Source organism: Oryzias latipes, chromosome 4 (genome assembly GCF_002234675.1).
Source record: "Oryzias latipes chromosome 4, ASM223467v1".
NCBI classification, from domain to species: Eukaryota; Metazoa; Chordata; class Actinopteri; order Beloniformes; family Adrianichthyidae; genus Oryzias; species Oryzias latipes.
Genome location: NC_019862.2, coordinates 23,301,456 through 23,328,999, shown reverse-complemented (window position 1 = coordinate 23,328,999; position 27,544 = coordinate 23,301,456). Strand labels below are relative to the sequence as shown.

The 27,544-nt window shown below is 37.5% G+C and overlaps 1 protein-coding gene and 3 long non-coding RNA genes across 4 annotated transcripts in view; 2 read left to right on the top strand and 2 right to left on the bottom strand.

The window, feature by feature from the left end:
* Positions 1-398: 398 nt before the first annotated feature.
* On the top strand, positions 399-2,352 carry LOC110015031. Its single transcript, XR_002290086.1, has 2 exons — positions 399-656; positions 1,921-2,352. It is a non-coding gene; the product is annotated as an uncharacterized LOC110015031 (long non-coding RNA).
* Positions 2,353-5,101: 2,749 nt separating this feature from the next.
* Positions 5,102-9,675, bottom strand: LOC110014963. Its single transcript, XR_002290008.1, has 2 exons — positions 9,118-9,675; positions 5,102-5,568 (listed from the first exon to the last, which is right to left on the bottom strand). It is a non-coding gene; the product is annotated as an uncharacterized LOC110014963 (long non-coding RNA).
* A 3,301-nt stretch (positions 9,676-12,976) lies between these two features.
* Positions 12,977-13,392, bottom strand: LOC110014964. Its single transcript, XR_002290009.2, has 2 exons — positions 13,282-13,392; positions 12,977-13,201 (listed from the first exon to the last, which is right to left on the bottom strand). It is a non-coding gene; the product is annotated as an uncharacterized LOC110014964 (long non-coding RNA).
* Positions 13,393-13,642: 250 nt separating this feature from the next.
* LOC101171155 (myomegalin) overlaps positions 13,643-27,544 on the top strand; it is a 90,986-nt gene continuing 77,084 nt past the window's right edge. The window contains exons 1-3 of the mRNA XM_020702572.2: positions 13,643-13,904; positions 18,322-18,374; positions 20,018-20,085. Of these exons, the coding sequence (XP_020558231.2) occupies positions 13,879-13,904; positions 18,322-18,374; positions 20,018-20,085 (147 nt within the window). The 5' untranslated portion in view covers positions 13,643-13,878. The remainder of the gene's footprint in view (positions 13,905-18,321; positions 18,375-20,017; positions 20,086-27,544) is intronic.

Sequence of the window (27,544 nt, the reverse complement as noted above, 5' to 3'; positions counted from 1 at the left end):
GAGAAGAAAGAGAAGTAGAAGTTTCAATAAGAATTTTGTTTTTTAAATACGTCATGAGGACGGCTCATGGCTGAAAGTAAACTCTTGAAGTTTATTTTATTAAGTACTTGAGTATGAGTATAAGTATATGTGTAGTGGAGTAAGTATGTTAATTGGGTACTTCTTCGAACTAAATTGGAACATCTAATTTTACAATAAATAGATAATATCTAAAAAGTAACCGTCAAGCACACTACCTCACTTTTAGTATAAACTAAATATTCTAGTACTGTAGTAAACTTAAAGAGACTACTTTTTGCTAAGAGAGAGTTGAAGGGAAACTCCAGCGCCCAACATCCAATTCTTTTTTCTTCTCACTTCCCTGTAATTTTCACATCTGCTTCAATAAGAAGTGACCACCCCTTCACTCACCTGTGAGTAATTAAGGAAAACAGTGACAAGTCCAAACATTAACATTACAAAACAAACCAGAGTATTATCCACTCATTACGCACAAAACAAGAAATCAGGAGAAGACACGCTTGACACAAAAAAGTTTAAAAATCAACACAGATTGATCCATTTTCAAAGAAATAACCTGCTTCTTCCTGAACAAATAAAATGGAATCTAAGCCCCACCCCTTGTTCACCAAAATGATTTCTACAGGATGAAACAGGTAAGATTTGTTTGTTTATTTTCCAGCAACCTTAGCAAAAAGTAGTCCATTGAATTGCTACAAATGTACTTAGTCTATACTAAAAGTTGAAGTTTACTTTTTATATACTATTTATATTTTGTAAAAATAGAATGTTCTTATTAGTCTGAAAAAGTATTCAGTTCTTTCACTTCCTTTACTGCCCGAACGAAGTCTACAGTATACTTGCTATACCTATACTCAAGTATTTAATAAAATAAAATAAGTGTACTACTTTTTATTAAGGGAGTGCTAAACAATAAAGCAATTAAATATTTGTTATCTCTTATTTCTGAACAAATACCTTAGCAATTTAACAATTGCAGTAAATCTACAGTGACAGCAGGAACAATAGCAGCCAAAGAAAAGACTGAAAGTAGAGGAAATAAATAAACAAACATGGTATTATCATCACTTTCAGAAATTGTATATGTAAATTTGTTAGCTGGCTGAGTCTAAAGGACAAAAATGATTTAATTGTATCCCATTCATTCAGAACAGTCTGTTTGAATAGCAAAAGAGAAAAGGTTGAAGGGAAAAAAAAACTAAAATGGAGAAGACATTTATTTTGACTTGTTAGTAAATATGTTTAACCTTTAGTTGTCCAGGTTTTTCATAGCTTTTTTAGCAATTTGCTCTAATAATTCACCCTTGAAACTGTTTTTGTGATCTTGATCTTTTCACTATTACTTCTCTGTTTACAGATATTTTTTTGATTACTCAATAATTCCACAATGAACCTAAAACTGTCCAAAAAACCTGTTTGTTGGACAGTTTTTGAGTGGTGAATTTAGTCATTTTTTATTGGAAAAAAATCACAGATATTGAGTTTTTATGTTCTGTAGATCAAACATGTAGTCACAAAATAGGAAAGTATAAATTCCACAAAGTCAAAACTTTGTAAAAGACGTCAGAAAAGTAACCAGGCGTAGCTTAAAGGATTTATTCCCAGGAGTATTAAAGTTTTATGTCATAACTCTTGTTATGTTTGTTTTAAACCAAAAATTTTCAAAGCTACAAACTTTTTGAATCATTCACGCTCAATTTTGAGTGAAAACCATGTTAATGGGAGTTGTCAGTTTAATTCCCTCACCATTGTAAACAGCCGACGTGATTGGGGAACGGAGGGCTTATTTGAATATTTTCATTTTTGGCCATAATGACAGATTGATGTGTCTTTTCTCTTTTTCTTGAGGTAATAAAAATCATCACATGTGTGGATTCTCCTCTTAAACCATTTTTTCAGAGAGCTGTCAACAAGTTTGAATGGGCTCAGCCACCTGTGGGCAGCGCCTGCCCTGGATTTCGGTGTCAAGAGGTGTTTCCCTCATCGACGAAGCGTTTTGATCTGAGCAGGAATGAGCTAATATTAACAGTGAGCTGAAATGTCTGGACTTCATCTGGTCTGCCACTCACAATGATGACAAATGAAAGCAAACAGAGCGGGAAACTGAAAGTAGTGGATCAGTGTTTTCTTTTTTCTGAGCAGCACAAATATTCCAAAGTTCTTCGTCACTCAGCACCACCTGAGTGCAAGTTCAGGCGTTAGAAGTTGGAACTGGTGCAAATTCATACACATGTTGATTTTCCACTAAATGAAGTCATACATGACCCAAAGCAAAGGCGTGATTAGCTGTGCTTGTGAAACAAATTAGTAGTTTCTGCAAAAAAAAAAAAATTATATTAAACTTAAAAAAAGAATAAAACAGGCTGGCATTGAGTTTACGTACAACACTTAAATGAAACTTCGACACCCTTTAGAAAAATTAAAAAAGAAACTGATGGATCTTTTCAGAAATTCGGTCAGAAACCTCATTGAGTGGTGCGTACTGCGAGTGGATTGAATAAAGTTAGTTTGTTTACTTTTTTTTTTAATTTCACTACTTACTTTTTGCATTTTGAAATCCAAAACTTTATTTTTCTTAAAGACAGCCACAATGGAGCCACATAAGGCAGACCTCTGACCTTTTGAATAAAAAACTAAAATGAAAAAACTAAATAAATACATGGAAAATTAACTACATAATATAATTTTGGTTTAAACACTTTCGTGACATGACCAAGAAAACAAAAAGATACGGTCATTCCTTTACCAATGCCAAAGAAAGATTTCTGGGTGTAATTCATCATTTGACCACCTGGGGACATGAAAGTGCAGCTGGCATAAACACCTCTGATTTGCAGAAAAAGAAAACCGTGTGACTCATGAACAAAGCTTGAATTCAATTCAATCTTGAGTCTTGAGTTTTGTTCTCTGGGATTTTGTTATTTAAACAGTGGGGTGAACAAAATTGTGATTTTATTTCTACTTTTAGAAATGTGATTGGACCTACATTTAAACAAAAAACAAGAATTGTCAGTCACTGATTTTGCAAGGTTTCCTACTTAAAAATGGATAAAAATCTATAGTTATAGAAACAAAAATATTCCATGGATTTAAGTACTCGAGTAAAATGAAAAAATATCCTAGTGTTTTTAAATTTTGAAAGGATCATTTAACCCAGCAGTGGGCCCACCAAGCTGTTATAAATGACATTGATAATCCTTATTAATGTTTTGTTTTCTGATGTCTCTCCATAGATGGTGCATACAAATAAATTGACCCTTTTTTTAAGGGGAGAGAGTTATTCTGCATTAATTTGGTGTTGGAAGATTTGTTGATGTTTTTTAACATTCACATACGTTTTCTGAGTCTATTTTCCAGACATTCCAACAGCACATGAACGCAGCATTAATCTATATTTTCATTTTTCCCTGGAGGATATCAACCTATTGGTGCAATTGATACCAAAATGAGAACAGAACTCAGTTTTGAAATAAAAACTCCAACATGTTCTATTTTACAAATACATAAATCTATTTTTAATCCAAATTAAAGCATGTTTTTGTCCAGATTCCATCTTATTTCTTTCTCTGTAGAGATTACCAAAACACACCATGAATCTGCTCCTGGTCCGGCACTTCTGTCAAATTATAGAACCTTCTGGTCTACGAGTCAAAAAGCTTGCATTTAACCCCCTGATTTAACCCCTTAACGCCTACTGATGGAAATATGCATCGAACCCCTTTGGTTCCAAATTTACCTTTTTTTAGCTTCTACTTGAAAAGAAAAACATAACAGATAAAAAAAAAGGTATAGGAAGAAATAAATTCAGGCGTCAAGGGGTCCAATGAGTATATTTAAAATGAAAGGGAAATTCCTGTAATAGGAGTCCTTTTATGGTACAAAGGTTTGTTAGGTTTTGGTCAGTAAGAAACTGGCGAATTTAAGGCTACAGACCCCTGATCTGCAGAAACACAAAAACAGAGCTCTGCAGCTCAAATGTACGGCAATTCAAATCCTTGTAATTTACAGAAACCGTTCAAAGTTTATCCTCCAAGATGGAGGGTCTAAGGCACATGTGTCAGACTCGAGGCCAAACGTGGCCCGCTATGTCATTTTATGTGGCCCGCGAGAGTATAAAAGTTTTTAATTTCTTAAAATAAAAAAGTAAAGATTGGTGTGTTTATTCATATCTAGGGGGAATTGGACTTGAAATATCGGATTGGGCAACTAGACATTAGGACTCAAACACTGTCAAATCAAATTTAAAAGTATTTATGCAAGAGTAACAAGCAAACATATGTTTTCTATGCAACTGGAATTGTCCCTTTGAAAAATTATAGTAAATAAGAGTTATTTAACATTAATGAATAGTTACATTTATTTTTCATTACATTTAGTTACATGTATAAGTTATATCTGGCCCTTTGAGGACAGTCACTATGCTGATGTGGCCCTAAGTGAAAATGAGTTTGACACTCCTGGTCTAAGGACAGGAATACCCAGTTCAGCTTGGTCTGTTCAGTTTAGTTTAGCCATGACCTATTGTATTGCATGATTGGTTTTATGATTTATACAATTACTGGTGTGAAGCCTGTTGATATTATTGGGCTGTATAATAAAAGTTGAATTGAACTGTTTACCATCTCCTATAAACATTGCAAACTACAAATGATCAACTAAACGTTTTATTTCAGATTGCAAGGTGGCCTTTGTTGTTGTGTGGGACCCCTGAGGTCATTTCAAGACTGAGGAATATGCCACATTTACATTTATGGTAAATGAGATTCAAACACCAAAAACCCTAGTAATTACACAAAAGTCTAAACAAACTTTAAGCTCATTTATGGGATAAAAAGAAGGGGAAAATGTTGATTACAACATGAAATCTGTATGTTTTCTGTATGTGAGCGCGGTTAAAATGCATTATTGCTTACATATGACGACATCTAAACGCTTCATTAAAGAAAGCTGAGGTCATTCCCACCCCTGATGAAACTGACTTTCATGATCGAAACATGGTTTAGCAGTTTTAAAGACTCTCTCAGTTCATTTAACACCAAACAGTTTCAAGTGATTTATTTTTCTTTATTTTCCTCAATTCAGTTCAAAAATATGTCATCATTTCACAAACAGACCTAGAACAGAACCCTGTGTGTTTACATGAACTTCTTTGTTTCTTTGCTTTCATTTACAGCCTTTTTTAGTCACACAGAGAAATATAATGAAAAATTTTTGATAGATTGAAAAACCTTTTATTCTAACAAAAAAAAGTTTTTCTCACAGTTTAAAAATTGTTGGTTTTGATGGTTAATTACATTTTCTTAGTACCTCGTCACAAATCTGTTTCCTTTTACGTTTATAGTTGCCTAGCTTTCTTTGATCATCTGTGTGAAAACATAATCATGCCTGCAGTTCATCCTCTGTTTTAAATCCTCTCATAAAGTCGCAGCATCCGTGTCTGACTGGAACGGTCAAAGTCCGGCTATGAGCTGCAACAAAATTCTACTAAGGTGTTGCATCCTTGTGTCTTGCGTTGTTCCTCTTGTCTGTCAGTGTCGGGGCTCAAACCTGGAGACAAATCAAATCAAATAATGTTTATGTCTGGATTTGTTCTCAGTTGGATCCTTTTCTAATTTGTGGGTTAGTTTAAATTATTTCTTTTTTTTTCTTAAGTCTGTGTATTATATTTGATACACACATTTTGGAGTCCCCTTTCTAATTTTAATGATTCAAACTTTCCTTTTAAAACCATATGGAATAAGGTCTGTTTTCTGCCCCGTAGTTCATCATCATTCCACTAGAGCCAGTAGAAGGGTTATTCCTGCTCATTTCAAAGTGCCTGCTTCCATGAAATTGCAAATGTTTTTGCTACATTTCAAAACTTTATGGTGAAAATAACTCATCTATTGTTGTTCTTTTTTTAAATGACTACTTGCTGTATTGAAAGACTGCAAGATTTATTGATAATCAATGAATTATAATACAGTTAAACCAAGTTGAATGGATCAAATTTGAGACAGTGGATAAATAAGGTTATTTTATTTCCTGAACACTTGTGTCAATATTTGAAAAAACAACAACATTGTAATTCCAGAAAAAATGTGTTTTTTTTTTCTTTTTTTTTTCTTTTTTTTTCTGTCCATTCTTGGATGTAGAGGGATAGATGGGGTTTCAACTCCGCAGAAGGGATTTATGTGTCAAAAGAGAAATTTAGAATACAAAAAAATCTTCAGTAAAGTTTTAGAAATAAAAGAAAAAGTTCTGATGTTTTAAATGTTTCCATGCTCCAATATGTCTCTCTCCATCTTTTTCAACTCTCTTCATCTTCTTATCTGGGTCTTAATCTTCATTAATGTGCATTACTGCCAACTACTGACTGGAATGTGAACAAAGCTCCTCAGCTCTGCAGAAGCTGGTCTCTGCTCCAGAAAACTGTCTTATTTGCTGCTGGTGACCTGGATCAGGTGTGATCAGACAGTTAGAAGCTGGACTCAGCTGGTCCAGCTGACCAGCAGAAACAGTAGCAGGATTAGCTGGCAAATGGGCGGACTGGACTGGAGACGCCTGCATTTCAGGTGATCAAGTCAAATAGATAACGTAATAAAGGATTTGGTTTAAACAGGTTTATAAGCAGTAACATAAAAGTACATTAAACTTTAATCTACTGAAGCTTTTTCTTCCAACCCAGAGCCTGTTATTGTGTTGACAGGATGTTTGTTTGGTTTGTTCAGTCTTTTTTTTTTTGTCATTTTCTGTCAGCATGTTCTTCTGTATCTTTCTGCTGTGTTTAAGAATGAAGAAACATTTTTAAACATTTTTATATTTTATAAAGTGACTATTCACACATAATGGGGCAGGGTTAGGGTTACTGCAGCAATGGGCATTTTGGCCGCACAGGTCACGTATGTTTTTGTACTTGGTCGCACAACTACGTGCAAATAACATTGGCCTTTGTTTTAACACAACTATTTTTAGCATAAATACTACATTTTTGTAACAGTGTCTGCTGCAAAATCAACTCTGCGCTTTTTTTTCCCTTTTCTGTTGGCAGATGTATACATTTAAGATGATTGTACTGGTCAGTCTTATTCATTTATTTTAGTTTTGGGATCAAATTTGTCCTAAAATGGGGGAGTGTTGACCAAAAGCACTTTCTTGAATGCTAGTTTAGCCCATGGCGTTCCACAGGACAAGCAGGGGGGGGGGGGGGGGGGTCTTTTTCTACTGTTTTCTAGCTCATGTCCACCTCCTACAGTTGGAAGAGGCTTGATGCAAAACGTTGAAAAGGGGAGAAAGATCAGGAATTTTATTTCACAGCTCTATTCCGATATACAACATATTTTGTATGTAAAAGCCTGAAAACGGTCGTAGAAACTCGTGACCGCACGTTGCAGAGGGCAGTGTAAACGTAGCCTTTAAAATATTTGTCAGATTATTTACCTTTTGTCACCCAAACGGCTCAGTTGTGCTTTTCATTCATTTCCATTGTTTATTTGTTTTTTTTGTTTTTTTGTGAAACTGCTTCCTGATGATGGAATCATTATTGTGAATGGAAATGTCTTCATCAGGCTCAGTCATGAAAGTCCTGCTCCTTCTTTTTTAGAAGAACAGCTCCTCCCCACAGATGGTTTCTCTCTGATGTTAGGGAGGACTACTGTGCCAGAAAACGCGGAGAATTACTGGCTGTGGGGGGGGGGGGGGCTCTCCCCCTCCCTCTTTCCTCTTTCAACCAATGAGCTGAAATGGGAGCACCGGCTTCAGAGCGGCAGCATCCCTCAGCCTCCAGACCAGGAGGTGGTAAGGGATGCTGGCGGATGGATGCAAGCCGCTGCTCTGAGTGCAGCTCATCGGAGGACAGCCGCGATGTGCACGCCGGATCCTGCAGTATTACAAAGACCAAAGGGGGGCTGCTGCGGTCACAAACACTCACACGACCACAGAGGAACTGAGGAACCATAAACCGGCATCCTTAGACTTGTAAGTGCTGCAATGATGAAGCTTTAGCATGTTCTTTGAGTGCCATTGACTGTCTGATGCCTGAGGTTGTTTGAAAGCAGAAGCACATCTAGAACAAAGTGAATGGAAGATTTGTTTTCTAAAAATAGGCATCTTTTTATTAGCATGTCCTTCATTTCTTATGGAATTGGAGCAGAGAGTGTTTTACAAAAAATGGGGGTGTTTTTCCACAATTTTGTAGCAAAATTCCTAATGTTACACAAAAAATGTACAGGTGAAGCTGCCCTCTTTCACGACTGGATTTTGATTTATTTCTGAAAAAAAACATATATAAAACTTTTTTTCTATGCCTTACTTGGTTCACAATTAGAACTCAAACAAAATTGTTAGACATTCAGATCAGGAAAAACATCAGTCCTAAAAAACGTAGATTTCTTTTTAATTGAACATCTTTAAGACATGCAAATTTGTGATGAATTTATTTATTTTTTGTCTTTGTGCAGATTTATTCCATTAAACTAGTATACTGAAGAAAAGTCAGATGGACTTTGTTTATTTTTCTGTTAAATAATAAAAAAAAAGAATGTTGGGGATGAGTCGATTGACATGTGGACATCCGTTTGTGAAATCAGCTAATCTTCCTTGTCTGCGGTAAATCAGCTGTCTGGAGGGCACTGAGCTGGCCATAAACCAGGACTTGCTCTGGAATAAGCATTTCCTCTCCAATATTGAGTCATTGATCAAGCGTGAGCTGGATCATGACCCAGGATACACTCTAGTCAGTGGATCAATGAGCTATAGTGGTGGTTTTTCCCAAGTTTTTGTTGGCCCTTCCAAGGTTTTTTTTATTTCTTCCAGTTAATTGAAAGCTTTTGCATGACAAATGTCTGACTATTTTTAATGGTTTTTGTTTTTACATTTACATTAGCGAAAAACTTTTTAATAGGGCAATACAACTACTTAAAACAGAAAACTAAAGCAACTTTAATGACATATGGGTGATGCTATTTTACGGGACCTTTATGCCACACTTTAGTCACTATAAGGTGCACTTGAACTGCACAAATGGGCTATTTGCGCAGTGCACAGGTTTTGGAGTGGTTGGAAGAATCCAAAATCCATAAGACACGCCCATATCTCACCTACTTCCTGCTTACTTACCCCTTTGTGTTGCATAAGTAGTACGACCGACCTGTCACCCAAATCATGCCTGTAAAAAAAAAAAATGTCCATGAATTTTTCTTTCGCTCTATGGGTTCAACAAGCAGCCTGTCACCTTGATATTTTGTCTGCTGACATTTTGTCTGCTGGAAACATCAATTTAGCATGAAAAAAAGGCAAATTACTAGACACTAGACACCAAGATCTCTCAAATTGACCACGTGGATGTATTTCAAAGAAATTTGTGGCTTAAAAGGGTCATTCTGGTGGCGGTCTTACAAAATGGCCACCATTGAAAAATATCCCCTCTGGTGCTTGCATCCCAATTTGCAGGATCAGTTCTGTTATGTGCCCCACTGTAGGGACAAGTGCTGTTTCTCAAGTGGAGGAGTATCAAACGTCGTTGGACACTGGATAGTAAGATCAACAGCACAGAATCTTGATGTCGTAAGGATCCATTGTGTGAAAGAGTTGCTTCTACCCTCACCAGTGACCAGTGGGTTGTGAACAAACAGTTAATATAAAGATGGCAGAAACAAGAAAAATTACTAAATCTTGTAATAATTTTGCAAGACTTCTTCCCATTGAAAGTAGTCAATTGTGGGCATTTAAAAAAAAAAAACGACTTCTTGTGGACAAGGATTTGCCTGGAATTGGCCCCATTTCCTCCTGAAAAAGGTGGACCGTGGTGTCCTTTTGTAAATGTGGCCATTCTTTGTCCTTCTTTTTTTTTATTCTTAAAAATGGAAGGAAAATTATAACGTTTGGATTCAATTCAATTTTATCTATATAGCCCAATTTTACAACAATAGTTGTCTCAATGGCCTTCATACCAGTAATTATATAACAAACATGAAATCATAAAGAACATGAAGTCATAGAATTCAATGGGAAAGAACCAAACTAAACTAAACAGACTTAGCTTTCCGGCCTTGTACCCTCCTTGGAGGAAAAACTCATAAAGAAAAAGTGGATTCTGGAAAAAAAAAAGAAGGAGAAACCTCAGGGATGTCTTCATGAAGGAGGTAACATTGAGATTGCAGAGAAGTAGAAAATGACGGGATGAAAGAGAGGTGTCATCAGGACAATTATAGGGTGTGTCAGTGTGCACTTCCACCTTGTCTCTCATTTCAAGTCTGTCTCCTTGCTTCTCTTACTGTAACTCCCTCCCTTCTGTACTCGGCCTCTGAGCTGACTCAAAGGCCAATCATCACCTCCAAGTGAAATAACATTCAACTAACATCATTCATCAAGGTGATCCAAGTTATTCAGACAGTCAGCTGGGTGTTAATGTTTCACCTCTTCGTTGCCAGTTCTCAAATTCTTGAACAAACGCAACAAACCCTTTCGTTTTCTTTCTGTGACCTTTTCAGGTTGCGCCAACCCTGAAAGGATATATTATTACAGCTGCCCCCCCCAAATAAAGAAGTAATCTCTTCCAAGTCAATATAAGAGAGACTGCAGTCTGTGTGAAATATTTACACGGCCGCTCCAAAGTGGGACGAGGAGTAGACTGACATATTGGGTGGTCAGGATGGACATCGGCCACTTGCTTGCTCCAGTTCATTTCTCCTCCAAGCAGGACTCTCAAAAAAATCACACTTGTTTTTGTTTTATTAACTTAAAATGGTTTCTCTTTTTTCGATTCCCACTGGTCTCTTAATTCTGATAATGCTGTTTTTATCCAAAATCCGTGTCATTAGAACGTAGTTTCTGCAGAGCGGCAGGAGTTAATTATGAAATTCACCTGAGTAGTAGCCGGGACTGTTGGCATGGTGCAACCCCATTCCCCTAACCCTCCCCATTACGGTTTCATGCATTCGCCTGCTGGCTTACAGCCCCTCCTATCCCCAAGCTAACATAACCAGTGCAACAAAAATGACGAGCAATTTTGCAGCTATCCAGCTGTACAAATTTTGGCAAGAAACCAGCTCAGACGAGGAAAACAAAGGCGGACATGGATCTAGTTGTCTACAGGTGGTTGCATCAGAAGGGAACGGAACCAAAAGGCAGAAGAGAAATGTTAAAATAGTACACTTAACACCTTGGGAGGTTTCTTCCTCCAGCTTGTGTCAGATATAAACATGTGCATAAATGTGCAGGAGAAGAGCAGTAAATCTCTCAGTAAAGTAGTTTTTTTTTGGCTGGTTGCATAAGGTATTTGGCTCAACAACCCAGCCTGGGATGTTCTTCTTTGTCCTGTGTTCAGACTCTCTGCCTCCACTCTCTCAGCTCCCCACCTCCCCTGAGTGAAGCAGCTGCATGTGTGGAACGTGACACAGGTATGCGAGAATTTCTGCCTCATGCAGAAGAAGAAAGCGCTGGGAAAGAGGGAGAATAGAAATAATACAGCCCCTCTGAGCCCAAAATACGTCTCAGTGGATTTATTATCATAAAAGTACTGACCATGAATTTATATATATATATTTTTATAACTCAACCAAATTGTAGATGTTTGTGCTCACAGGCATCCAAATCAAAATTTAGAAAGGTGCAACTGTAGCTGGCCCACATTGGCTACACAATGTGGCCTAAATATGCCAGTATAACAGAATAAGTTGGAAAATCTAGGACTAAATGTTACAAGCAAAGTTTTCATTGAGTTTAAAAAGTAGAATATTGGGGAAAAAATGTTTCATTAAAAGTAAAATCATTGTACACAGATATAAGACCACTAAAAAACTAGCATAATCTTGCTAAATAATGTTAAGGACAATTCTAACTTGGAGTACTTGCTAAATTAGAAGGAAAGTAGAAAAACAATAAAACAGATGAAAAGATTCAAATAAAGTCAAACACACCAAATTAGAGACTACCTTTGTGTGCATAAAGCAACAAAACAAGCTAAATAACAATATGTCAAACAATGCATGAAAAATGCCCTCAGCCCTTTAAACCCCTGAAGTTAAAGTGTTCAAAAAAGACATTGTATAATTAATCATAAATTGGATATTTATTTCAAGATCAAGTGGTGATGGTGATAATTTGGATGAGGAATAAGTTGCTTCATCAAAAGAATTTGAATCGGACAGAAAATGTTTTGGTTCATTTTGTTTAACTTGTTTTTAATTTCTTTATTTTTAAATAGTTTAATGTACCTGGCAGAAATGGCAGTGTTAAATTGTAATTTGCTGTTTATACTAAATAATAATCAGACTGTTTCAGTTTGCCTATTAAAATATATACCGGCATACATATTTCTATAGCTGTAACTACTACTATACGACATCTTGTTTTAAAGATATCGTATATTGATATATCGGAAAAGGGTTTCCAGTGGTCTTTTGATTATGATTTTGTTTTCTAGGACATAGAATTTGCAGAGTGTCAGTAGTTCATCTGTAATTAAGTAAGTAAGAGCACCCCCATTTCCTGCCCTCCATCTGTTAACGTGCTCTCTCGCAAGCTTACAGTCCCTCACAACCCCAAACTAACATTAGCGGTGCAACAAATATGGCGAGCAATATCAGAGTTATACAGCCATACAGATTTCAATCCAGATGCCAGCTCAGAGGAGGAAAACAAAGACGTACATGATTCTATTTGTCTACAAGTGGATGCGTCAGAATGGAGCAGAGTAGGCAGCTTGTGACTTGTTGTAGCTGTCCACATCACAAATGCAATCTTTTTCAAATGGCATTTTTGTCTGCACCAGATTCTTAACAGTTTGAATAAAGAAATACCTGATTTTCATCTTTAAGTCTACCCTGACATAAAGAGACTCTTAATTTGAAAAGCTGCAGTGAAATAACAGAGAAAATATTTTAGAAATCAAACTTCTTGTTTTAACTTGGAAAGCTGCATGAATGCCGGATTCTGCAGGGAAAATCTTGTGATCTTTGGTTGTCTAGATTTATTCTTTTTTTTTGCAGATGACACATTCCTGTATTTAGAAGTGCAGTGAAAGCTTCTCCATAAATTTTGATCCATAGCTGCTGTGACCTCTTTGATCCGGAGTTGCCCCACCCCTTTTCAGTTTCTCTGTTTGAATCCAACCAAAGGCATTCTTCTGATCCCAGACTTCCAGTGTTTTCTTTTCATCTGAAAGCTCTTGGTCTTTGTTATCCTTGTGTATGTCTGTTTTCTGCAAAGAAAACATCCATCCATTCCAGCTCAGAACATTTTGTGTCGCAGATTACTGTCTGGATTCATATCCAGGTTTACCTGCTCCAACTTGTCTGTCACGCACACCTGCATGGCGAGGAGGGGTGGGGGTGCACACACATTGGAGCTTCACGCGCTCCACCCTGCTTTCCTGAAGGACCGGAGCCAAACTGACAGTTCAGGGGCTGTCGTGCAGGCTCCAACAGGAGGATGTTGGTGTGGTTTCCGCACATGCTCAGACGCACACCAGGTGAGGCGAGTCCTGGCGCAGCGTGCTGAGACAGATCCCTCTTTCATGCTGAACCAGGGAGTCTCTGTACCTTTGCTCCCACGCCGGTATTTACCTCCACTGCTGCTTTCTGCCACGTCAAATAACTGCCTGGGTGCTCGGCTCGCTCCTGTGGGATCCTCGCGGCCAAGCAGTCAGACTGTGGTCACCATCCTTTGAATCTGAATGGAAAAACACAACTTGGAGAAGGAATCCTGACGGCCATAGGTCTGAGTTGATTTGAAGATGGACTTTTTGAAGACTATTTGCTGGATTTCAACTGGGAGTCTGGTAATAACTGGTACTGAAAACTAGGGACTCCTTTTTTTACCAGCTATAGGAGGAAGGCCTGTCAGTCTGTGTTGTTCTTGAACCACTCTGCAGGGACGATGAGTGGATTTCTGTACAGAGGAAGGTAAGACTTTCTGTGTGATGATCAGTCACGATGGTGTGCTTTCATAGATGTACATGAATGGCAAAGCCTTTTGCTCTTCACTGAATGAGGGCAAACTAAAGGTTTCTTTTTTTTTTTTTAAACAGGGAAACTAACCTTTGTGCCAGAATTACATAACCCTGGAGTCCACCAGTTCCTGCCAGTAGATTATCTCTGTCGACTACTGGTACTTTAACCTCTTCAAGCCTTCATCAATACACATAATTGACCAAACGGCTAGCTATTTACTCATGTTTAGGGAGAAAACAAAGAAAGAGGCAGGTTTATCTGAGGTTGTGTTGTTTCATCAAATTCCAGCTCATCACTGGAAAGATAACATCAAAACTGGAGACTCTTGTTATGATGAAATGTCTCAGAAAGTCGTTTAGTCTCTTTGACTAGATACTGCTTGTATTTCAGTAACTTTTGGCAGCAAGTTGTGTGTAGTAGTATTGCTTTTTAGCGAAAATATCCTCCCCCTTCATACTCAAAAATTCTCCAAAATCTTCACGCGGCTAGTTCCCGGTTAAAAAATAATTTTGGGCACAGTGAACACCCCCCACCACCACCAAAACAATGATGACATCACAACGGGAGAAGTCCTCTAAAAAATGAATGGGGCCAACAGGTCTTATGAAGCTTAGAGAAACATTTCAAAATCCTCTACCAAAATCAAAACCCACATCGGGCATAACCAATGGGAAGTTCTGAAAATTATTATGGGATGGCCACAGGACCTACGGTAAAGTGTGAAAATGAGCAATTTTCCACATTTTTCCACACTATAGGAAATCATTTTTCTTTTCAAGTGATCTTCACAAAATTTTATATACAAGTCTAAAACCACAATTTAAGTTTAGTTAACCTTTGACCTCCAGAAGAGGCTGCCATCTGGAATCTTCATTAGAAGGATCACCTTAAGTACGACATTAGAATTTCACTTTATCACCTCATAAATCCTCAAACATCACTGAGATGCTACTTGGGAAACAATGTCGGTGTTAAAGTTTGTAGATTTTGAACAGTGTTCGCCTGGCGAGCTCACAAAAATGACTCACATTTTGTACCTGAACATTTTGAAAATTGAGTTTTTCATGAATTTGTAGCAGCCACTTGGCCAACGAGGGGGTGTTTGGAGAGGGCCACGATGGCTGGGGCTGGTAGCGCCAGCTTTAATTTACATTGCTCTTTTAATTTCTTATTGATAACAATAAAAAAATGTGTGACGTGTATTAAAGATAGGGATGGGTACCGAGCCCGGTATTGAACGAGCCCCAGGGCAACATTCTTCAAGACTGTAGTATCGGAAAGATCTGACAGAAATGGTTCTACTATCGGTACTAAAGAAGTCACATTTTTTTTTGTGTCCACAAGATATAAATTAGAGCTGTGATGGTGTGGTATTTTTAATCACCGTGCTGATGAAGCAGCAGGAGTCATGGCGTCGCGGTTAACCCCCCCCCCCCCCCCCCCCACCACCACCACCACCACCACCACCACCACCGCCGAACACATAATCCCCCAGCGGCCGCGTCGCAAATGAATACAATTCATACTTAGAACGCAATATTCTTTATTAACAAATAATAGTAACAACCAACTACTAACAGATGAACTAACTATATAGGTGTTGTAGAATGAGTATGTGTATGTGTGTCAGCACGCTGCGTGTGTAAGAAGAAGGAGTGCGTGCTGCACGAGAGTGCGTGAGAGCTTACACAAGTGTGTTGGGGGTGCACGTTCATGTTTGGTGTTATGGAGTCAAGGACAACAGTAATAACCGCGTCGCGCACTCAAGTACGCACGCAGCTTGTAATGGAAATGAATACAATGGAAATTCCCCCAGAAGCCCTGGACACAGGACTCGCAGAAAAAGTAAATTATTAGCAAAGATGAATGTGTTTATTATAGTTCAAATCACGCACCATATGCAGAACTTTAAAAAATTTAATCAAATAAATAAAAGGAACATGCGGCTTTCTGCAATTTACCAGCAGAAAGCACCATGTTGCCCTGTGCAACTATTATATTTTAGAGTGAACAGTTTATTTATTTGTTTTATATTTACATCATGACAGCAAAATGTCAAAACATTGCTGTTTATTTTTCTTTAAATAACTACTTTTTTCACGTATTTTACTTTTCAAGTTGGAAAAATGTATAAAGTAAAATGTTCTGTTAATAAAACAATGTTGTTGCATAATGAGGAAATAAAACACTTTATTTTCTTAATTTGTTATTTATTTCTTTATTTTTTATCCTCAAAAAGTATCGATAAGGGTATGATTAATATACCAGATCGATAAGCAGTATCAATAAGAGTGTTAGTACCGTTAAAACCTTAACGATACCCATCCCTAATTAAAGATGTCTGCAACAGTGTAACAATATTTGATAATCAATCTTTACTTGACAAATAATCTGCAATTAAATTGAAAGCATTAATAGATGTTAAGAACTGGATTATGGAAATTATGTAAAAAAAAAAAAAAGTTAAGTAAAACCTAAATGCATAATAGAGGTGGGATTATTTAAATTAGGCAAGGCAAGGCAAGGCAAGGCAAGTTTATTTGTATAGCACAATTCGTACACAAAGTAATTCAAGGTGCTTCACAAAACAGAAAAATGCATTAAAATCACAATACATCATAGAATAATCAACATAAAATTTACTTTAAAAGAAAGGAAGAAAAAAAAAAGATTTAAAAAGAAAGGAAGGAAAGAAAGGTGCAGATAGGACCTTTCAGTCATATACACGGCTAAACAGAAATGTTTTAAGTCTAGATTTGAACATGAACACAGAAGAGGCCTGTCTTACGCCTTCAGGGAGGCTGTTCCAGATTTTAGCTGCAGAATATTGAAACGCTGATTCCCCTTGTTTAGTTCTGACTCTGGGCATCAACAGGAGGCCGGTCCCTGAGGTCCTCAGAGTACGAGATGGTTCATATGGCACTAACATGTCAGAGATGTACTTAGGTGCGTGGCCATGGAGAGACTTGTACACAAGCAGAGCTGCTTTGAAGTCTATTCTTTGAGGAACAGGGAGCCAGTGCAAAGACCTGAGCACAGGACTAATGTGATCATACTTCCTGGTTTTGGTCAGGACTCGAGCAGCAGCATTCTGGATGTACTGAAGCTGTTTTACAGCTCGTTTGGACAGGCCGGTGAGCAGGCCGTTACAGTAGTCTAACCTACTGGAGACAAATGCATGAATAAGTATCTCCAGGTCTCGTTTTGAGATTATGTTTTTGATTTTGGCAATGTTTTTCAGGTGGTAAAATGCCGCTGATGTTACTGACTTGATATGGCTGTTAAAGTTCAGGTCAGAGTCCATGATTACCCCTAGATTTCTGACTTGATTTGAGGGTTTAAGAGACAGAGAATGAAGGTAGCTGCTGACAATTTCTCTTTGTTTCTGTGGGCCAAAAACAATAACTTCGGTCTTGTCTGAGTTTAGCTGGAGAAAGTTGTTCTGCATCCACGCGCTGATCTGTTGGAGGCAGTGGTTGAGAGAATCCACCGGCCCATATTCACCTGTTGTCAGTGACACATAGATCTGAGTATCATCTGCATAGTTGTGATAAGATATGTTATTACTGCGTATTAACTGCCCTAGTGGCAGCATGTAGAGGTTGAACAGAAGGGGTCCCAGGATCGATCCCTGGGGCACACCACAATTCAAGCCCATGTAGTCTGAGACACAACTCCCAAATTAGCTTCTTCCCATTTCCCTACTAAGCAGCTAAACAAACTCTGTTTGACAATCATTTTATTTAATGCTTCAATGTACCCTGTGTGTACTGTGAGTGCAATTATTACCACATATTTATGAATAGGAGTAATTAAATGTCAAGAAGATGGCATCATTTTCTTTTACCGACTTTCAAATCAATATGAATTAATATCTAAAATGTTTTTTACATATTTATGTGTTGTTGTTTTTTTACTTTTTTTTTATTGCTGAACAAGTTTGAAATCAATCAAACAATGATCTAAAAACTTTGCATATTGCCATGATGGGTAGAACAAATGAAAAGGGGATGAAAAGTTAAACTACTTCTCTGAAGAATCGGGAAAGCTGTCTTTGCACCCACCAATATTTTTATCATTTCAAGTTTGAGCTTTTTTTACGACTCTATCGTGACCTTTTCTTTGCTTGAAACAGTAACTTGATGAAGCTGAATGACAAAAGTCAGGTGGTGACCTTTTCAGGAAGTACGTGGGTGAATTGCTCTTTTAGTAGAAGGTCTTGAGGGGCGTTTTAGCTCCTCCTCTGCTGTCTTTGTTTACTGTGCTTCTCTGTGAGTGATGGCAGTGTGACTTGAGCATACGCTGACTCAGTTTCCACCACTGGCCTGTGACTGTGTGGGAATTCGGCTGACTGTTGTCTTGTTTTTAGGCACACTGGTGCTGATAAACAGGCTAGGCCAAAGAGCGTCGGACCTTTGATGGGTGAGTCTCCTCACCAAATATACATTTATTATAACTCAGTGTTCATAGATGCTTTGTTTGCCCATTCTCCTGCAGCATACACTGAAAAAATATTTCCAAGTTGAAATATATAGAACACAAGGTGTTTTCCCTTGTTATAAGAAGAAAAATCTGCTTAAAGTAGAACTTTCTAAAGATTTATTGGAATATGAGTTATGTGGTGCTTTTTTAAAACAAAATTAATCCTGAAATTAGCTATAAACTTTCAATTTTAGATATATCCATCCATCAATCCATCTTCCTCCGCTTATCCGGGTCCGGGTCGCGGGGGCAGCAGTCTTAGAAGAGGTGCCCAGACTTCCCTCACCCCAGCCACTTCCTCCAGCTCCCATGGGGGGGATTTTAGATCAATTTTAGATTTTAGATAGATTTTAGATCAATTTGAGATATATTGCACTGATAATTGAAAATCATGTCCTAAAATTGCGCAAAAACTATTTTACTGCCATAAGTAGATTTATTTTATACATTTGCAGACTATTATCAGCTTAAAGTGAGTCTAGAATCACAAATTTTAAGACAAATTTGTCTTAAAAGTTATACGTACATGTTTACTGTCAAACATCTGCTGTTGTTAAATAAATCTGTTTTTAGTTCATCAAACTTTCTAGTTTCCCTAACTTAAACAACCCTGTTTCATGAACTGAGATTACTCACGGTTCAGAAATAAAAGTTTTGCCTAAAAAATCTTTAAAAGTATAAAAAAGATATTTAAGTAGAAACCAGACAAAAGTACTTTTCAGTGTTTTTGCAATGTAAAAGACTGATTACAATGACCCTCTTGAGTTCCTCTGTTGACTAAACAGTTATTTGTAGAATCTGCGGCATGTCATGACTAATAACTGACCGTTTAGTGCAGGTCACTGTCACAACCAGCTGTTTGATTCGTTTTATTAAGTTTACATTTTTCAATTCTGAGACTTTTTGTCTCAATTTTTTTCCACAATTTGAATATTTTTACCAGCAGAGGCAAGTAAAACTGCAGCTGAACTAGTGCTTTTAGAAATAATCCTCATTTCTAGTGATTCTTTTTCTTTAACATTACTGATATGTTATCATTTCTGATCAGGTGACACACTTCAGCACTTTAAAACAGTTTGGAAATTGAAGTTTCCTTTGCTCATCTTCCTCAATATTAATCTTCAGGTGTAATATTTGTAAATAAAGCCACGCTAAATTAGGAGATGCTTCTTTATTTGAAAATTCAACACTTTAATGCTCTGATTAAAGTTTGATCTTTTGATTTAATTTAAAAGTGTTCCCAGCGGTCTTTTAATGATGATTCCACCATTGAAAACCTGCAGTTTTCTACTGGACATAGTTTCTGCGGAAATTCGTTTCTGCGTTGTGTGCAAGGCTGTTGGTGTGGCGCAACCCCACCTCTCCTTCCTCCACCTATTGGGGAGCGGATAAGGGAGCTTGTGACCCGCCCAGTGTATTTTCTACGTCACAAATGAGCTTTTTTTCCAACAGCATTTTTCCATCTGCTCCTTATTCACACTGATAGGGCTAGAGAAATACTCAGAAATTCATCTCTGAGCTTTAAACTCCTGTGGTTTGGAAAAACTCTGGTTGGATTTGACCCGTTTCCCTTCTTTGTGCAGATTTCTCCTTTGAGGAAACGGACAAAGGCCCGCCAGTGCAGATGCACAGCCTCAGAGAGTTTGAGCAGGTGAGTTTGACTTTTTCTTAGCTGAAGGAACTAATTTACAAAGAGATTGGTTGTGTGGAGTTGTGGTGTAAGTTGCGGCAGGAAAAGAGTTCCACTTTTGTCTAAAAAGCTCCACTAATTTTAGCTTTCAGCTGGGTTGGAGCTGTGCATCTTGCCTCTTGTCTCACTGGTAATCACTATTTTGGTGTGTTTGGGAGAATGATGTGGCGGCTAAGAGAACGCACAGGCCTTTGCTCTGCACTGATGTCCCCTGGTGTACGTACATTTTAGTGCACCCTAAATTCCGGAGTGCCTGTAAATGAATTAATTCTGATTGAGTTCACTGATGTCGCAGCGATTTTGAGAAGTACACGCCGCTCTGTCGAAATGTTTGGTTGGATGTTATTGTGAATATGCTAAAGTGGCTATCATGTAGGACTGTGTATTTTATGTATTACAAACAAGGTGGGGAGTTAGTGTAGTCACAGTGATGTTTGTCTTAGTGTCTGTTTTTTTACGTGTTGCAAACGAGTTAGGGGGTTGTAGGTGTTGTGAATTTGCTAACGTGGCTTATGTGTCGCTTTGACTGTGCCTTTTTTGTCTTTTTATGTGTTACTAACAATGTGGGAATTATAGACCATTCAAACATAGGCCATTCATTGATGGAGAGCCCTATAGTGTGGAAAATACTGTGCACTTATGGTGATTAATCTTCTGAGAAATTATTTGTTTTCAAAATGTTTGGGGGAAACTTTTAACTATTTTGAGCTAACAGAGGACTAAATCACACAGGACTGGAGGCATATCTGAAGACCCTTTAAAAAGATGACCAGAACAGTTTTTTCTGGCCCCCTTTGCTGTACCGGGCTAATGGATTCTGGGAGCTCTGCCAGGTGCATTATGGGTCGACTGTACCTCTGCTTGTGCTTACTGCAATGACCCTTTCTCTCACTCAGTAAAGGCATGAAACAGAGTGGGCGGTGGCGACGTATGCGTCACTACTCAGGGTTCCATGCACCAGGATGTGTTTGCAATGTGAGTTTTCATCAGCTGCAGTCATGACAGCAGATACTGAGAAGTAACTTCTGTTTGTCATGAAATCAGACAAAAATACAAGTGAACTTGTTGACTCAAACAGATTCCGACCAATCCCTGCTTAGTGATTCTGTCTGATTCCAATATGTCGGTGTCCATATTACAAAAAAAAAATGTAACTGAATTGACTTCATTTTGGTCTCAGATATGAACAACAAATGTTCAATTAAGCAATAATACTATGTTTCAGGCTAAGATGGAATATCTTTATTCTAAAGTAAATATTACACAAACAGTTTTTCAACAACAGTATTTCTGTTTTTGGAAAACATGATGTTTTATTTAGTAGGTTTTGATGCTAAGTTTTTCCAATCGACTGGATCCCCCTGAAGTATTTGGTAGTAAAAATGCATACTGATAACAAAGGTGTCAAAACTGCATAGGAAAACAGATGTTTGTTTTTGTTGTGTTGAGCAACAAATAGATTGGATTGTTTCTTCACCATTTGAAACAAACTTCATCTTGTGACACTTTTTTTTTAAGTTCCACTCAGATCATCTTTTGATCTATTTTCAAAGCGTTCCCAGTAGTCTTTTAATTATGTTTATGATGTTTTTAGTCAAAATAAAAAAAAATGTCGTTTTCTATGACAGTTTCTGCGGAGCAGCAGTGGTTAAATAGAAATGTACCTTTGAGTTGGTACGTCTAAACTTACTGCATATTTGCATCTGCTTCTGATTCCCAATGATTTGATTAAAGTTGAACTACAATTTTAAGCTTAATTTTTTTAGTATATTTCCTCCGTCATCAGAGAAATGCCACACGAACATGTTAAAAACGCCAAAAACACTATTTTTTAACAGAGTGGGCCTTTTAGAGTCTGGTTTCCTCTTTTTCTGAAGTTTTCTACTGTGTTGTGAGTCTCATGATTTTATGTTTTGGTTTTACCTGTGTTGGAAAGTCCTATAAAGAATGTACTATTATGGCCTTTTTGTTTCCAGTTTCAGTTTGATAATGGTGGCACAGAAGACGAACTATTTTAAAGATGATCAGTAAATGTTGGTCTAAAATGTTTTGTTTCTGGTCCATTCAAATAAGAGTGTATTGAGAATGGACACATTGGGTTTGATTAAAGTGAACCAGACTTTGTTTTCCCCGATCATCCGGAATAAATGTTCAGTTTCATTACACCCAAGCGGACCCTGGTCTAGGACTAAGAACTGCTCTCTGACCAATCCTTCAAGGCGGTCTCTGTTCATTTTCAGTCAGACTGAGCTTCAGTTGGCTTCGGTTGGCTTCCTCAGTCTAAATAGGCTCTGTGCTCAGAGCGTAACAACTGGACCAAAACGGCCGCCGTAGCTGGGCGTTAACGGATGTAAACAGAGTAGTGGCACAACAACAACACACAGCAACTCATTGAAATGTAGTTGGATGAATGCAGGCTCATTGAAATAACTTTTAACATGATACACATCGCATCTCGCTGTTTTCCCTACAATCTATATGTCATAAACATGGATCAGCAACTTTCATAGCTATCGTCTCCTCGGTTACAACCTTGCAGCATGCCTTCTTGGTACCAAAGTTGTCCCTGACGTTAATACAGACCTTCAAATTTTTGTCCGGGAAATGTATAGTTTGAATGAGTGAACTATCCCGACAAGTATTGTAAAGTACAGGACTTCCATTATTTTTTCCCTCGGTGCTTTAACCCGCCCTCGTAATTCCTGGCCAATGAGTAAAAAGATCTTTGGTCAGATGTTTTTTTCTTACAAGCTTTGGTTCAAAACAAAAAAATCCACATGTCGGCAGGCTGAATATAGACCAAACACAAGGTTGAGGACTCAATTCAGACCAAAGGATTTTTCTAGTCTGAATACATCGTAGGTTTTATTCTGATTCTGTAATGAAATGCAAGTTAAAGCCCACACTCTCTGACACCCCATGGAAGTGTAAGTTTAAGATTTTTTTATAGCTAAAACTCATTAAGTTAAAGATATTTTGAGCTTTATAAAGCCAAAAATATTGAGTACTGTAATGTGCAAGATACATTTTCCTTTTTTCTTTTTTTTTGTCTTCTGGGATTTGTCTAATTTCTCTGGAAATGTTTATAAGGAGTCAAACCCTACAGATTCCCAGCATCTATATTTCCAAATGGAAGAAATCTTTTGTGAATTTAAGTAGACAAGAACTTCTTGACCTTTTCAGCTCTGCTGTGGCATAAACGTGTTGAGCATGAATGAACATTCCCCTACACGTTAGTACAAGAAGAGGGAAAGGTCATAAAATGCCTTTAGATAAAAACATTTAAATGTTGGAGTGTGTGCAGGAAGATTGGACTGCACGCATGTGTTCATCTCTGTGCGGATACATTGTGGTTTAATCCCTTAAACACAAAACCTTCGGAATTTCTTCACATTCACGGGAAGAAAATTGACGCTCTGTTTAATTAAAGAGAATTGGATTAGCTGGAGTTTTGGTTTCAAACTTCACCTTTTCATGCAAAAATGGCATGTGACTGCGAGTCTTGGGTTTTTAGGCTGCATTACGGCTTTTCTTTGAAGCTCTGCTGTGCAGGTCCCATTGGGGGCGGGAGAGATGAGTCACTCTGCATGCAGACATGCAGCATAGAAGGTAGACCGGGAGGCGGCTGAAACAGGGCTCCGTACTGAAGGGGGGGGGGGGGGGACAGAGACTGCAGATGTTTTGTGTCTGTATCCTTGCTGCTACATGCAGAAATGCAAAATTGTCTTTTCAACCGACTTTTCAATGTTTTCACCTTTGAGACGGTTTACTAAATGCTGTGTGGAGGCTGTCATTAGTTAGAATTGCAAAAAGAAATAATATTTAGTGCAAAAAGTTGTTTCCTTTCAATTCATTCATCTTCTTCAGTTTATTCCATTTTGGGGTTTACGGGGCTGCTGAGTCTATCCCGGCCACTTGTGGGCGAAGGCAGGAGGCACCATGTACAGGTCTCCAGTCTGTCGCAGGGTAGAGTCCACAATCACACACCCAGGCACTCTCACATTCACACCTAGGGACAATTCAGATTAACAAATTAACCTGAATAATTTCAATAATTTGTTCATTTTCAATAATTTGTTCATTTTAGGACCAAACTATGGAGTAAGAGCCACTTAAAGGTGTTTTCCACGTTAAGGAGCTCCCAAAACATTCAGTCCAGCTCCCTTAAGAAATCCAAGGTTTTATTCAATTAAGTGAAACTCTTTAAAGTCCCACTCCAATCATCATTTGATCTACTTTAAATGTGTTCCAAGTGGTCTTTGCCATTTTTGACCAAAAAGAAAAAGAAACTGTCATTTTCTAGGACATATTTTCTGGAGAGCGGCAGGAGTTCAGTCTAAAATTCACTTCAAAGTTGTGGGCAGGACTGTCGGCACGGAATAAGTCCACCCCCACTTACCGTCACCTTGGTGAAGGTCACAATAGCCATCAATGGCAATAAATTCAGTTTATTCTGATTTTGATCATCTGAAAAATGCCACAAGAACATGTTTAAAGTTAAAAAAAAAAAGCTTTTACTGCCTTTTTGGTGACATATTTTTAAACTAAAGAGAAAGGATTCTATTTTTTTTTATTGCAAAAAATCAATTTTAAGTGTATTTTCAGCTGTGTTCTTCCAACATGGTCAAGTTTTTAGCATTTTTTGATTGAAAATAATTCTAGAAGAAAAATGTTTAATTTACAAACAATTTTAAAGTTTAACAAAAACAACAAATTTTTTTTTCAAGGTCATGTAAATTGTAAAAAACTAACTGACTACAATAAATGACAAAACATGTAACAACATTTTATACATTTTTTTAAAGTTATTACTCATTTATTGTACTTTCTTTTAACAAAACATTCCAACTCTAAGTAATCGGAACTGTTTTCCAAATAGAGGGGGAAAAGCTAAAAAACTTCCGTTTTAACCCAAATCCAAGGTTAAAAAGGAACTAAGTTTTTCTGGATTATTTCAACTCAGAAAAAAATACATAAATTGGGTTAAATTGAAACCACTGTAACCCAAAAATGTGTGTCACTCAAAAAAGTAACCCACTCCCAACATGACCCAAGAATAGAAGAAATAGCTCAAGTGTTTAAGGGTGCAAAAGGTGCATTTAAAGGCAAAATAAAAAAAAGTAACGCAAGTGACGATAGGCACACCAACACACAAAGTTTAACACAAATGTTCAACTTTTGTTGAACTTTACTGTAAGACATTTTATGAAGGATGGATGGATGGATGGATGGATGGATGGATGGATGGATGGATGGATGGATGGATGGATGGATGGAGAGCTGCTTTCATTCAACATCACTAACAATCAGAGAAAAAAATGAGTAACTAAAACTATAAAAACAAAAATTAATCAAATTTATTAATTAAAAATATTACAAAACCATAAAACTCTAACAAAAAAAGATTCAAATCTGGTAATCAAAAATACGTTCAAACAAAAAAAATTAAACTAAAATTTAATATGTTTTTTTCTTAAATAATGATTTTCTTTTGTCCGTCCTCACAAAATTGTCATTTTTGCTTCCCATTAAAAAGAAAAACAAAAAAATAATCATAATATTTTTCATAAAATTTGGGCTAAAATGTATTTAGGGACAAATTACGGTGGCCCAGAAGGGTCACAACACAACACATTAACTTTACACACAACACACTAACTTTACACACAACACACTAACTTTACACACAACAGATTAACTTTACACACAACACATTAACTTTACACACAACACATTAACTTAACACACAACACATTAACTCACAACACAACACAATAACTCACAACACAACACAATAACTCACAACACAACACATTAACTCACAACACAACACAATAACTCACAACACAACACATTAACTCATGGCCCAGAAGGGTCACAACACAACACATTAACTTACCTCACAACACATTAACTCACAACGGAAGTAAAGCAGCAATTGAAATGCTTTTATTCTGAAATTTCTACTGGGCTGAGCAGCTAACTACCTAACAGAAAGTAATGTCACAGTGAGCTGTGGAGGGAGCTGCACGCGCGCTCCTCTCCTCTCCTTTTTTCCGCTCTGTCCTCTCACACAGGCACGTGCAGTCCCCAACACACACGCACACACAGGACTGAGCGGAAAAAAGGAGAGGAGAGGAGCGCGCGTGCAGCGACAGAGGGGGGTGTCAGAGCGGAGGGAGGAGTGTGTGTTCATATTGTGTGTTTAGAGGAAGGAGAACCGTAGTAAAGACAAAGTTTCTGGCAACACTGCTGCTAGCTTCTCTTGTAGCAATAACATGCTCCCTCCACAGCTCACTGTGACATTACTTTCTGTTAGGTAGTTAGCTGCTCAGCCCAGTAGAAATTTCAGAATAAAAGCACTTCAATTGCTGCTTTACTTCCGTTGTGAGTTAATGTGTTGTGAGGTAAGTTAATGTGTTGTGTTGTGACCCTTCTGGGCCATGAGTTAATGTGTTGTGTTGTGAGTTATTGTGTTGTGTTGTGAGTTATTGTGTTGTGTTGTGAGTTAATGTGTTGTGTTGTGAGTTAATGTGTTGTGTTGTGAGTTATTGTGTTGTGTTGTGAGTTAATGTGTTGTGTTGTGAGTTAATGTGTTGTGTTGTGAGTTAATGTGTTGTGTTGTGAGTTAATGTGTTGTGTTGTGAGTTAATGTGTTGTGTTGTGAGTTAATGTGTTGTGTGTTAAGTTAATGTGTTGTGTGTAAAGTTAATGTGTTGTGTGTAAAGTTAGTGTGTTGTGTGTAAAGTTAGTGTGTTGTGTGTAAAGTTAGTGTGTTGTGTATAAAGTTAATGTGTTGTGTGTAAAGTTAGTGTGTTGTGTATAAAGTTAATGTGTTGTGTTGTGACCCTTCTGGGCCACCGTAACAAATAAATGTTGTGTTCCATCAGGATTTTGCTGCATATTTTGTGACATCATCACAAAGTACATATTTTTGAAATGTACAGAAACTAAATGTACAATAAAAAAGTTCAAGCACAACATAAAGTTAAGCAAAATGACATCTGAGCCTGCGATTCCTGAGAAAAATAAAGATTTCTTACACACTTTGAGACATTTTTGCCTCTCACACATTAAGGCTGCTCGCAATATGGACGATGACAGTTGATGACAGTTTGAAGGTACTGCATGGAAAACAGACAGAAAAACAGTCAAATAATCCAACATCATGGAATACTGTCATTAACTTGAAGAGGAAAAACCTTATGAAGTTAGAGGGAAAAATCTGTCCGATAAATATGACTCCATGCTATTTAGTATTTAGACGTAGTCATGTTTGGCCTTCCAAGTCCCAGCGTACGCTGAGTAATCTGCCAGAGATACTTAAAACTCCTCCAAAGTGTGAGACTTTCAGACACAAGCTCATAGCACGGTTTATCAGATTTACAGAGTATTTACAGAATCTCCAACTGGAACCGGC